Genomic DNA, 12,527 nt, shown 5'->3' with positions numbered 1-12,527 from the left:
ATGAGGCAACACCACCTTGAGTCGATTGGCAAGAGTCTTGGCCGCCAATTTATAAAGAACATTACACAAACTGATTGGCCTATAATTTGGCACATGAGAAGGATGAGCAATCTTCAGGATAAGCATGTAGAAGTGATTCTGTCACCTATAATATGTCAATACTGGGAAAAAAAAGTGTTGGCATACCATCAGAGCCTGGTGCTTTTGTAGGAAACATTTAAGCAAGAGTAGCTTCTAACTCTGCACGTGTAAATTCACTAATAAGCATATCATTCATAGCATCATTAGCATAAGAAGGAATAGCTTCAATTAACTAAAATGAGCACCTCTTGTGCCAAAGCTGAATACTGTTATAGTTCTCAAACCTATAGTGAAATTTTGATAGGTCAGGAAGTCTTCTGATAGTCATCTTTTTATCTGCTGGCAGCAATCATGGGGATAGGTTCTTAATCGTTTTGCCACTAACTTTGCTCTAATTGAAGAAGAATAAATATAATTGGATCTTGGAGGGAGTTTGTTTAATGGAGTGGCTTCTGATTTGTACTTTTTGGTAGGCAAACTGCTTACTGAGAATGTTAACAAGGTAGTGTTTATTCGAACCATGAAGAAAATATGGTGTTTGAATGATGGTGTATCCATCTCGAATGTAGATGCTAATCGTTTCCTTTTTACTTTTTCATGTGAATCTGATAAACGACAAGTTATCCATGGAAATCCCTGGACTTTTGATAAGGCTTTATTGCTACTCGCAAACTATGATGGCCTTTGTAATCCGGCAACGGTTCCTCTCACAACTCAAGACTTCTGGGTCCAAGTCCATGATTTACCTGTCCTCTACATGAATCCGGTTGTTAGAGAGCTAATTGTTCGATCGTTAGGTGGTTATATTGAAATTGAACAAAGTCGTACTAGACTTTGGGTGGGTTCTTTTTTACGCATTAAAGTTCATTTGGATGTCACCAAGGCTTTAAGATGTGTGTTAAAAATTTGACTTCTTGAGAAGGGTCTAACATAAGTAAGACTGCAGTATGAACGTTTACCAATTTTCTGTTATATTTGTGGATTGCTTAATCATACAGAGAAAAACTATGGTGTACGTGCAACATTGGGGGAAGTTGAACCGAGGCCGTATGGCTCTTGGCTAAGAGCTGCATTGGAAGGTCCTAATTTGCAAGGATGGAGTGGAAGGACCTTTTTCACGCAAGACCCCTTTGCTAAATGAAACTCACAGCATGGCTAAGTTACCTCAATGTGTGGCTGAGACTAGGGTTGATGCGGAGGAAGAAGTGTCAGTGAAAGGAGCTAGCAATTACGTGAATGCAATTGAAACAGTGACCGTTTCGGAAAACCTAAACCATGAAACAGGCGACTTTGCCTCTTCCACATTAAAGAAGATTTTGCAGTTAATGAGGGAATTATTAGGGACTGTGTAGACGTTATGCATGTTCAGTTGCCTCATGATTCAATTTCCAACGTCAATTCTGTTGGGATGATTGGAAAATTAAATGGCGAGTTTGCTAGTGTTTTCGTATCACAATTGAACACAATTAATTCATATGAAAGTTCTGTGGTTGGTAGTCATGGGCTGAATCCTAAAGCAACACCTGTTGAGTCTAACTTCTTAGGCCCAATCTTTGTAACTAAATGGAAGAGACGAGCCCATGATCCATCTACAAAAAATATTTCAAGTTGAGCTTCCTTGTTCCAAGTCTAAGAGGAACACTTGAGTCTTCGAAAAGAAGGGAAAGGCATGGCAATATAGCTCAAAGAAACAGAAATGGTCCAAAGTGGTTTCAGAAAAAATGACGAATTCAAAAGTTTTCAATCCGTGGTGGGCTCAGGTGGTCTGGCCCACCACGAGTCATGATACTATTGAGTTGGAATGTTCGGGGGTTTGGGAACCAACGGACATTCCGTACTCTTCAAGAAATCCTCAAAGTAAAACGACCCAATTTGATTTTCTTGTCATAAACGAAAACTAATGTGCACTAGATAGAAGGGGTACGAAAGATACTTGATATGGATTATTTCTTTAGTGTGAACAGGTGTAGGTTAGGTGGAAATTTAGCCCTTCTTCGGAATAAAAATTGGACAATAACTATCTTATCTCACTCTTTGGCTCATATCCATGCTATTGTGAAGGCTTCATAAGGTTTTTCTTGTAGAGTGATAGGTTTTTATAGAAATCATGTGACAAATCAGCGACACCATTCTTGGGAGCTTCTTCCACGTCTATCTCAAGTGGGGTCAGGTCCCTGGATTTGGTGTGGTGATTTTAATGAAATTTTGGAAGATAAAGAGCAACTTGGTCGTCGATTCAGAGCTTTGTCTCAAATGGTGGACTTTCGATATGCTTTGGAGGACTGTGATTTGCGGGCTATTCCATTCAAGGCTTACAAGTTCACTTGGGATAATGATAGAGCTGGAGCTGAGAATGTTAATGCTCAACTTGTTCGTGCTGTGGCAAATAAGGGATTATGGCAAGCTTGTGCCAATATGATCACTTATAATTTGGATTACTTGGAGTCTGATCATCTTCCTTTGTTAGTTGTGACTGACAACAACTCTCAAAGAAGATGGGTTCAGAAGAGACGTTTCTTTTTTTAGGAGATGTGGATAGAAGAAGAAGATTGTGTAGAAACAATTTCAATTGTGTGGAGTGATGATCATACTAGAAGTGATGTTTGTGAGAAATTGATTGAATGTGCTCAACGTTTATCGGATTGGAATAAATCCAGTTTTGGGCATGTGCCAGAAAAATTGCAAAGGCTTTGAAGTTAGCTCGCCGAACTACATCAAGTATTTCCTTTTGAACATATCATCCAACAAAAGGCTTTGTTGCAATGTGATATTGATTGCCTTTTATTGAAGGAGGAAACTCTTTGGCGGCAATGATCTCAAGTGTCTTGGTTGCAGAAAGGTGATCGTAACACACATTACTTCCACAATTATGCGAGGCAATGAGGTGGATGAAATTAGATTAATGGTGTTTTTTTTATGTCAATAGGGTTTGGAGGTAGAATGAAGAGGAGATTGAGGATACTTTCAACACTCATTGATTTAAAAAGGTAAACAGGGAATGTGTAAAGATAAAAAATTATTATTATTTTTTCTATATTTTCAAAAAGTTAGTGAAATACATATCTCACTAATTGAATGAAGAAGAAAATGTTAAAAGAGAAAGATGAAAAGACAGAGAGGAAGATGCTACATTTGTTATATTTTCAAGAATTTAGTGGGGTATACATGTCACTCATTGAATGAAAAAGAGAAAATTAAAAGGGGAAGATGAAAAGATAAAGAGCTGAAAATTGATCTTTTGTTTTTCATTTAAGAAGTTAGTACGGTACACATGTCACTCACTGAATGAAAAAGATAAAGTGAAAAAGGTGTAAAGATAAAGAGAGAAAGGCATTATCTTTTAGTAAATTTAGATTTTAGCCACAAAAAAAACTTTCACTTTTAGAAAAAACCAAAACTTTTTCAATAAATACAGAAAAACCTCTCAACTTTTAAACCAAAGACATGCAAATATAAAAAATTCCTTAAGAAATCCAAAAATAAATAAGGGCAATTTTATCCATTTTGGCTTCTTTTAAAAAAAATTTCTCCTTTGACCTTTTTCAAAGTCTCCATTATCTTTTTCGTTGAGTGAAAAAAAATATAAAAGAGGAAGCTGTAAAGATAAAAAATGATTATCTTTTCTATATTTTTTAAAAGTTAGTGAAATTCACATGTCAGTCACTGAATGCAAAGAGATAAGCAAAACTGAAGGAATCTTATTGCTATTACTCGAACAAACATGAATGTACGTTTTTCTGCCAACAGGTCTATCAGTTTCTAGTGTCATTTAATCGTAGTGACTCTACCATTTAAGTAAAAGTAAATTTAGCAAAACAAATAAAATAGAAAAACTTTATTTTCTTTTTCACTTGTTTCAGTTGTTCCCTCATTTATTCTGTTTCCTATAAAACACACTTTTTACCAGAAATATATTTTGGGGTGTAAATGTTATCTGAAATTGTAACTCAATTAGAATTGAATTACAAAAATCCTTCCGAGCAACAAAAACGAAATTGAGTTACAAAAACTCTCACTATCACAGTTCACAAGCTGTTGATGCACACAACTTATTCCACTTTACTCTTTGATGTAGACTGGATGCAGAGAGTAAGGACAGGAAAAAAAATACAATATCATATAAGGAAATGTCTCTCGTTTGAACTACTTCGGTGGAATCTCCCTAAACTGACTGTAAAGATATGTCTTTACCAAAAAGTCCAGCTACTCCCTTCTCAGGGTCACTTTGTTTCACAATCGACTCTCCTACCAAAACTGCTTTAACTCCAGCTTCTTGTACATAGGCAATATCATCAGGAGTGAATAGACCGGATTCTCCTACCACAATTATGTCTCTTTTACGGATTTCTTCACCCCGCTTTCCTTCAAGAAGCTTCTTTGTGTTACCAATATCAACCTCAAATGTTTCTGCCGGCAAGCAAAACCACGCTTATCATATTGCACACAAAATTCAAACAGGAAGTACATTACTGAAGACTTTAGAAAAGATCTCAGATGTTGCTTCAAAATACTAGTTATCTTTACATAGATTGGTAACATTGGTCATTCAAAATATATACATAAAGATGATATGATTAGCAAACAGCCATATTGTAAAGTACGAGGAAATAGAAGTTTCCTAGCATATGCCAATTCACAGAACTTAGGAAATTTTACCCAGATTGCGGTTGTTGATGCCAATAAACTCAACCTCCTCAATGCCAAGAACACGGTCCATTTCCCTCTCATCGTGCACCTGCAACAATGTAACATAGTATATATTTTGGGGATTAGATTTCATTGAAGATGTCGTAACTGAAGCATAACTCTGCATATGAAAGTAGCCCAGAATATGACAGACATTCAAGAACAGTAACTCATACAGACAAGGACATCTTTCCCACTTGAAACCTCACAACATTACCGCTCACAAAAAAAAAAACAAAAGATGAAAGTACAACTCAAACCTCAACAAGTGTGGCCATGCCAAGCATCTTGCAGATCTTTGTCATGTATTTGATGTCAAGGTCAGGCAAAACAGCAGCAATCAAAAGAATCGCATCTGCACCTTTGGATCGAGCATAGTAGATTTGCCAAGCCTCAATGATAAACTCTTTGCACAACAAAGGGCACTGCAAATTTTGCTAGTGTTAAAAGAATAACTTATACCAATAGTAAATCATAGCATGTGAACAATACTATGAACTGAGGAACATTGCTTATGGAACAAACCTTTACTCCGGCATCTCTTATTGCCAGCATATTGTCATAGCTTCCCTATATTGATTAACCGAAAGCAAGTGAGAAATGGCTAATAGTTTTACTTTTAAATATCATGACTTCCAAAGAAAATCAATTGTAGCCTTGTAGGAGTATCAAAACAGATAAAACTGATTTGTTCACCTGAAAAAACTTTTCATCTGCCAAAACACTAAGACAAGCAGCTCCCCCTTTTTCATATGCTTGGGCAATTTCCACCTATCATGAGAAAATATTAGATGAATAAGAACTAATGAGAAGAATTGGGGGAGAGAACGATTTTATCATACATACAAAAACAACGTAGGCAGCTAATGTCCATTGGGGGCGGCAAACCCCACTCAAGTTTTATTTTCCCAAAAGATTGTATTCATGTGTAGAAAAGACACAGCATACAAGCAATGCCAATACTCCCCTCCTTCACCTTAAATATAACTACACTACACTTATAGTTATGTAATCTTATCTGCCAATATTTGGTTTGACCAAATTTTTTAGTTTAGTGGATTTCAATTGAATTAATTATAAATTATCACTGGTATAAAAATGTTAATTTTAATAACTGGCATAATAATTGATGTAAGAGACAGATGAGAACTGTTACATAACGTGATCACTGGTAAAAGAATGCAGCCCTTTTAGCATTACTTTTTTTTAATCTTATTATATAGTTCAAAGTCGCTCATACTAAAGAAAATTTCTGGCTCCGTCCCTGCAAACAAGCATACATATATAATGCATTTGTCCCATTCCAACCAAATGAGGAAGTCATTGGATTGGACTAGGAGGATGAAAAGTATATCCTGATCAGTATCACAGAACAAGGTTTGGAAAGTGGCAAATGATGCTTCCATTTCATTTCCAATGGTAACACCACCTCTATTCTGATGAGCATGAATTAATTAATTCAGCACACTGAATCTGGTACCACCAGGACAGGAATAGAAACAAACTTCCAAGCACATGAATCACAATAAGCATCGCAGACTTACCGGATCAAAATTTTCTCTCAGGACTCCTCTACTTGGAGAAGCCTTCTTCACTTCAGCTATCAAACCAGGCAGTCCAGTTCGTGAATTTGCTGCTCTAAGAGCTCCAATAAAATCCCTAACAGGAGGAGCATTATCAAGAGCTTTCTTCAAAGAATATAGAGGTTGCCTCTCCTTTAACTGAAACCAGCAGTCAAATCATGAATATCATTAGCAATATTCAAATTAGCAACACATCCAATAACAAAATTTGACCAAATTACTCTGCTTTTTTTCCAATTGGATCTTTAAATCCTCCATTTTCTTGGGTTTTAGTTTTTCTGACAACCCAATTCATCAAAAACATGAAGTTGATGACTTTACCTGTGCAACTTGAGTGTCTTTGTGCCAAATGATTTCCTCCAAAATATTTCGTGGAGTATTGCCCTCATTCTGCAAGCGAAACTCAAAGGGCCCAACATAGTGCAAAGGGGGTCCAGTTGGTGGTCTCCTTCTGATTCTGATGCCTTGGCTCGCAGCTACTTCATTGTGGTACATGCTATTCTCCCATTCCTTGATTTTCAGCTCAATTTTCTCAGGCTCAGGTTCGTCATCCTTAGACTCCATCTAAGAACAAACAAACAAATTCAACGAAAATTCAAAATATCAATTCAATGTATTGCATTGTAAACACGAACAACTGCAAATAAACTAAGAAATTTAAAAATTAAGAACCTGTTGAGCTCGAACAATGGAGGAAGACGAAGATGAAAAAGACAGCGAGTTCCCTCTACGCGGGTTCAAAGCTGTGCCGAGTATGGAACTTCTGGGTCTGGAAGTAAAAGAAGGGACAGCCCGGAACGAAGCCAAACCTTCCATTATTCAATAAGGATTTGCAGACAAACAAGAAAGGGACTCTCGGCTGTGCGTCTTTTGGGCCTCTGGGTTTTTGGGCGCTGAGACCGAGGCTGAGGCTGTGCTGTGGCTGTGGCAGTGGGTAAAAAAACATATTTCCTGGTTAATTAGGAAAGCTTTGTCCTTGAATTAGCATTTATGACTTGGGTTAGGAATTGGTTGATTGTGATTTGAAATTTCTTCTATTTAGGGTGAATTTTCTATATCCATTTTTCCGTTTCTTTATTTTTCTTATTTGGACCGATCATTTCCTTCTATTTTTCTTCTAGTAAAAGAATATTATAATTAGACTAATGCACGGGAAGGGAAGGGACATCGAACTTGGATGCAAGGGACATCGAATTCAGATGCAAGGGAGCATACATATTACCTTCGCCAATGTAACCCACATATGATATGCATTCATTTCCTTCTATTGGAGTATTAAATTTTTGTATTCATTTTATTTGGCTTACTAAATTAAAACAAAATAAAATAGGAGGAAGTTTTTTTTTTTTTCCTTGTTGGTGAAGTGAAAGGATTGATAAACGTAGCTTATCTTGAACATTATTTCCTCTGTATTATCTATTTAATCAACACCAGATAGACTTTGAGACCTGTTAGGAGACTATATACGCACCAGATGAAATTTTCTATTTAATAAACCAGAAAACTCAAGGTCATAGCTTTCTTGTTCCCCTTTGATACATGTAAATAGCAATGCATCCTTTTGGCCATGAACTCCTTCCAAATGATGGTTGTGTTGATAAAACTCAATTGACTTGCCTAAAGTCACATAGGAAGCCAGGATGTAAAATTGAGCCAAAAGCTCATCAGAAAAATGGCTTAGAACTGTAAGCACAGGTTTACATCACATCATACTCGAAACTCTTGTCACTTGAAAAACTTCCTGAACCCGTTGAAGATTGTTAGAGCTCTCAGTTCACCTCTTCTCATATCCCTCAATCTCCTTCTCAGTATCTGAAACCATGCATATCAGCAACATAAATAAAGAAAGATACATTATAAAAAACAACAGCAAAGCATATGTCTCACCAAATACATGCAATCAACAAGTAAAGTTCTATTTTTTTAAGTTCCGACTTTCATGAAACGTCAGGACCTACATGCACAGTGCTTATAGACTTCTATGTACCAAATGCAGCATGCTTCATGCTCTGGTTAGACTAATCAATCTATAGAATCAAAATATCATTTTTCTTACGTATTGAGCACGAAATAGGATTCTCCGTTCACTGGTAGACAAGTCTACTGCTAGCTGTTTCAGAAACAACCTTCGGTTTAGTTGCTTCGGAGATGTCACATCCAAATCCATTGATCCACTTGCCTGTCAGTATAAATCAATTGTGACTTAAATGTTCAAGGTTCTTAGCTCCATCCTATCTAGCGAGCATAGAGTTGTGTTGTTATTGAAAGATGTAGAATTTTCTTATAAATTATTGGCTCACCTGTAAGAATTTGTTATACTTTGATATGCTAACTTCACAACTGTCCAATATGAACTGAAGCGCTTCTTCCTCTATTTCACTGTATCTTAAATCCTTCTTGGTGGTAGATTTGTTGGATGCTGCAGCAGCCATCTAAAATACAATCTTTCAGATAGGTTCTACAACATTGAAGATTTGATTAAAACTAGGAAGCTAAACTATCACACCTCTTCAAATTGTCCACTCATACTTGGAGGACTGACGGCTAAATAAGCATATGCCATTAGCTCCAGTGGCCAACCAGTGACTTGTATAGGATAACATTGAGATCTGCTTGGAGAAAAATACAGTTTGGTGACTAGCAAGTACACTTCACACTGACCGCCAAAAAATTCACCATGTTCGTATGAGGTGCAAAAGAGAGCTTAAAAATGACTAAAGACTAAAAATATGATCTGTTAGAGCTATCAGGTACTCACGCTGATAGTCCATGCTTTCTCAAAGCTTCCAACTTCTCCTTATAACATTTGTCAGATTTTGAAATGGAAAGTGACAACTCAACAGAATCTCTAGGGTTGGTGCCCTCCCTTGGGACAAACCCATAGGATAACAGTAGCTCTCCATTAGATTTCTTGCCATAGGAAATAAAAACCTGCATTAAGTGATGAAAAGGAATCACTAGAGGTGTTGATGATTAAACACGTAACTAAGTAATGATTAACCTAAAAAGACATTGAATTAATGCTTTTCAATTATTTCTTTTTTGGGTATGTCTTTGCAACTTCAATAATTGATTTATACCTACAGTTGTGAAAAAAGGCCATTGTTTACCTGCTCACCTGGCTCATATGACACATCTGTTGAAAAGACAACTCCCTGTGATGATTTATCGTAGTCCAAAAATGCGTCTACCTACAGCAGTCAAATTAAGATGCACATAGTGAGTAAGACTTGTGAAATACTTCGGATCATGTTTACTGAAAGAGACTCAGACAAACCTCACAACAATGGTTCAGCATATCTGCCCAAGGAACCAAGGCAACCTTTCCACCCAACGAGGGTAACCGAACCTGTGCTTATGAGAAAAAAAGAAGTTGAGGTCATACGTTTTACAAACCAATGTTGCCTTTTCGAGGAAATATCCAATATCAAATTTCAAGCAACGTGTTATTTCAGTACCAGCTGATACAGCACAAAAAAATAAAATGTGGGACAGTACCGAGGAAAAAAGAAGATATAGACTTTCTGAGAGATGGTGCTTGGACAACACAGGCAGATCAAGTCAATAATATTTTCTAAAGAAACATTTGAAGTATGCCTACTTCATATCAGAATTTTTGTCCCATCATCTTTTTAGTTAAGGAAAGTGCTCAGTTAATGTTCAAGATCCACAGCATGTGCATTAGCAGAGTTACATTGGAGAAGCAGTAACCAGAGGGTTTTTGGATAATTTCTTCCTTTCCCATATGATATTGATGATGGCATCATATCACATCATAAATTTGTGTACTTTAACAACCATTCTCTTCACAAGGTCAAACAACTGGTACAATTTGACACCATTCTGTAGATTCAGAAACAAATTTAGCATGGCATTGTCATTATAAACTAAGTACTTCACTTACCAAGCGTGAGAAAAGAATTCCAAATGACCATTTGAAGGTTTCTATGTTGAATACCTGTTTATAATACAAGGAGAGAAGTCAAATAATCACACATGGGGCAAAATCAAAGATGACATGTAGTTAAAGTCCAACAGTAGCAAAGCATACATGCATTGAAGTTTAGAATGCGCACATTACGCTCAAAATGAAGGATAGTTTCACTATATGATATGGAGATAAAGAAGTATGAGTAAATTTATGGAATCCAGATAATTGTATGCAGATCATTGATCGAAAACTGATCTGGCTCTTGAATTGAGCAATGTTAAAAAGCTCTCCACTAGTTATGACAGAATCAAGGAAGAGTAGTAGTAGGAGGTTGTTCCAGCAGCATGTATACGTATATGTGTATATATATATGCAACTGGCCTATATAAGTTTAATACCTCTTCAGGAAATAAAGCAGGATACTTGGAGAAAATTCTAAGCCTTAAATCATTGTATCTGCGCCAGAGATAGGAATAAATAGTCAGTTCAGCAATTACAAGATCATGAACTCACCACAACATTAAGTTGAGAATGGTATATGCCAAAAGTTACAAATGACAGAACAACAAAGCTTTGAAGAAAATTATAATAGAAAATACAGGGCCATACGTTCCAACAACATTAGTAACTCTTTCGATTGCCCGTTGTCTAATTTGTGATGCTTCCAAATACCGATCAAGTTCTTCGCGAGTCCTGAAATGATATATAAAGGCTGTAGAAAAAGCCTGAGAGTAGACTCTTCCCATAATAAATGATAGACTCATGAAAATTCCACCATTGGAACAAATCATGGAAAAGAGATTCTTAATGCTTACCAATACAGAAGTGAATAAGGCTGTCTTGGTAAGGCAGAAATATAGTTGCTCCATCTAGAAGATTCAAGGGAACTTGCTTCACTAATCAGATAGGTTGCAAGAAATGGCCAGTCAGGCACACCATTTTGCTTCAACACCTTACCAGCCTCCCCACAAGTCCACTCCTAACATTTAAAACAAGACAAGCACAACAAACATCGTAGATAGAGAAAAGCATTAGTTTCCAATACATAATCACTGGCAGCCAAATCATTTTATGAAATTGAAATAAAGAAAAGGGCATTTGAGTAACTTTCAGAAAATTTTCCAGAGAAGATCTTACTGAGTCTGCAGTGATAAACAGAGAGGGAGGCACAAAGAGCAGCTTCTCCCCCTTCCTTATATTCTTCAAAGCAACCAGTCCTCTCTCCCCAACTTCCACTTTTTGCAGGGCCATTTTCTGGGGTGGAAGGCCCGAGTCAGTCAGCCATTTCTGCAGGGCAGAAGCGTTTTCCAAAGAATCACTTTCACAGCCCCATGGGATTTTCTGGGGCACTGTGGCTTTGGTGCTGTTACTTGTGGAGACTGTGCACTGAATTGGGTTTCTACGGAAATTCAATGGGAGTGACTGAAATATGGGACTTCTGTGTTGTGGATGGAAGCTGGGAATGAGAGTGGTCTGCAGAACTCTTGAAGCTTCAGCCATGGCTATCCAAAGCCAGAGAGTAAAAGAAGTGCCTTATCTAAGGTTATAAGTGGTTTGGTTTCGTGGTCGTTTATCCAGTTATAAAACGCGCCGTTTGTAGTCTTGGTGTCAGTACAGCCGCGCGGCTTATTGAAGTCAATGGCATTCTAAATTCAAGCAAAATCGATGGCATAATTGTAAATTCAAGAAAATAATGGCATAATCGTAAATTCGAGCGAAATCAATGGCATAACTGTAAATGTCACATCCTAGGATCGGCTCCGTCGTAGCACGATATTGTACGTTTTGGGCCCCCCCCTCTCTGGCCCTCACGGTTTTGTTTCTGGGAGCTCACGAGCAACTTCCCAATGGGTCACCCATCCTGGGATTGCTCTAGCAACTAACTCGCTTAACTTCGGAGTTCCTACAACTCCGAAGCCAGTGAGCTCCCAAAAGGCCTCGTGCTAGATGGATGCGGGTGTTCACATATAAGGCACATCACCCCCTCTCCGTTGGTTGATGTGGGATCTTACAATCCACCCCCCTCCTCGTGCTAGATGGATGCGGGTGTTCACATATAAGGCACATCACCCCCTCTCCGTTGGTTGATGTGGGATCTTACAATCCACCCCCCTTAAGGGCCTGACGTCCTCGTCGGCACACTCGCACCACACGGCAGAGTGGCTCTGATACCAAATTGTCACATCCAAGGATCGGCTCCGTCGTAGCACAATATTGTACACTTTGAGCCCCCCCCTCTCTGGCCC

General features: G+C 37.7%; 2 protein-coding genes across 2 annotated transcripts; both read right to left on the bottom strand.

Annotated features, from left to right (window-relative positions):
• On the bottom strand, positions 3,996-7,349 carry LOC18781978 (indole-3-glycerol phosphate synthase, chloroplastic). The gene is made up of 8 exons (XM_007215440.2): positions 7,023-7,349; positions 6,672-6,914; positions 6,312-6,488; positions 5,464-5,538; positions 5,293-5,337; positions 5,028-5,192; positions 4,738-4,816; positions 3,996-4,488 (listed from the first exon to the last, which is right to left on the bottom strand). Exons 1-8 carry the CDS (start codon positions 7,164-7,166, stop codon positions 4,244-4,246), a joined length of 1,173 nt encoding a protein of 390 aa, XP_007215502.1. The 5' UTR covers positions 7,167-7,349; the 3' UTR covers positions 3,996-4,243.
• LOC18784137 (ribulose-1,5 bisphosphate carboxylase/oxygenase large subunit N-methyltransferase, chloroplastic) lies at positions 7,815-11,831 on the bottom strand. The gene is made up of 12 exons (XM_007215208.2): positions 11,419-11,831; positions 11,097-11,260; positions 10,891-10,974; positions 10,680-10,737; positions 10,255-10,308; positions 9,628-9,699; positions 9,461-9,541; positions 9,109-9,281; positions 8,857-8,959; positions 8,651-8,782; positions 8,407-8,529; positions 7,815-8,162 (listed from the first exon to the last, which is right to left on the bottom strand). The coding sequence occupies exons 1-12, from the start codon at positions 11,779-11,781 to the stop codon at positions 8,076-8,078; spliced, it is 1,494 nt and encodes a 497-aa protein (XP_007215270.1). The 5' UTR covers positions 11,782-11,831; the 3' UTR covers positions 7,815-8,075.

The sequence above is a fragment of the Prunus persica genome, chromosome G3 (assembly GCF_000346465.2).
Source record: "Prunus persica cultivar Lovell chromosome G3, Prunus_persica_NCBIv2, whole genome shotgun sequence".
Lineage (NCBI taxonomy): Eukaryota > Viridiplantae > Streptophyta > Magnoliopsida > Rosales > Rosaceae > Prunus > Prunus persica.
The sequence above is the reverse complement of the archived record's forward strand: the minus strand, read 5'-3'. Positions and strand labels throughout refer to the sequence as shown.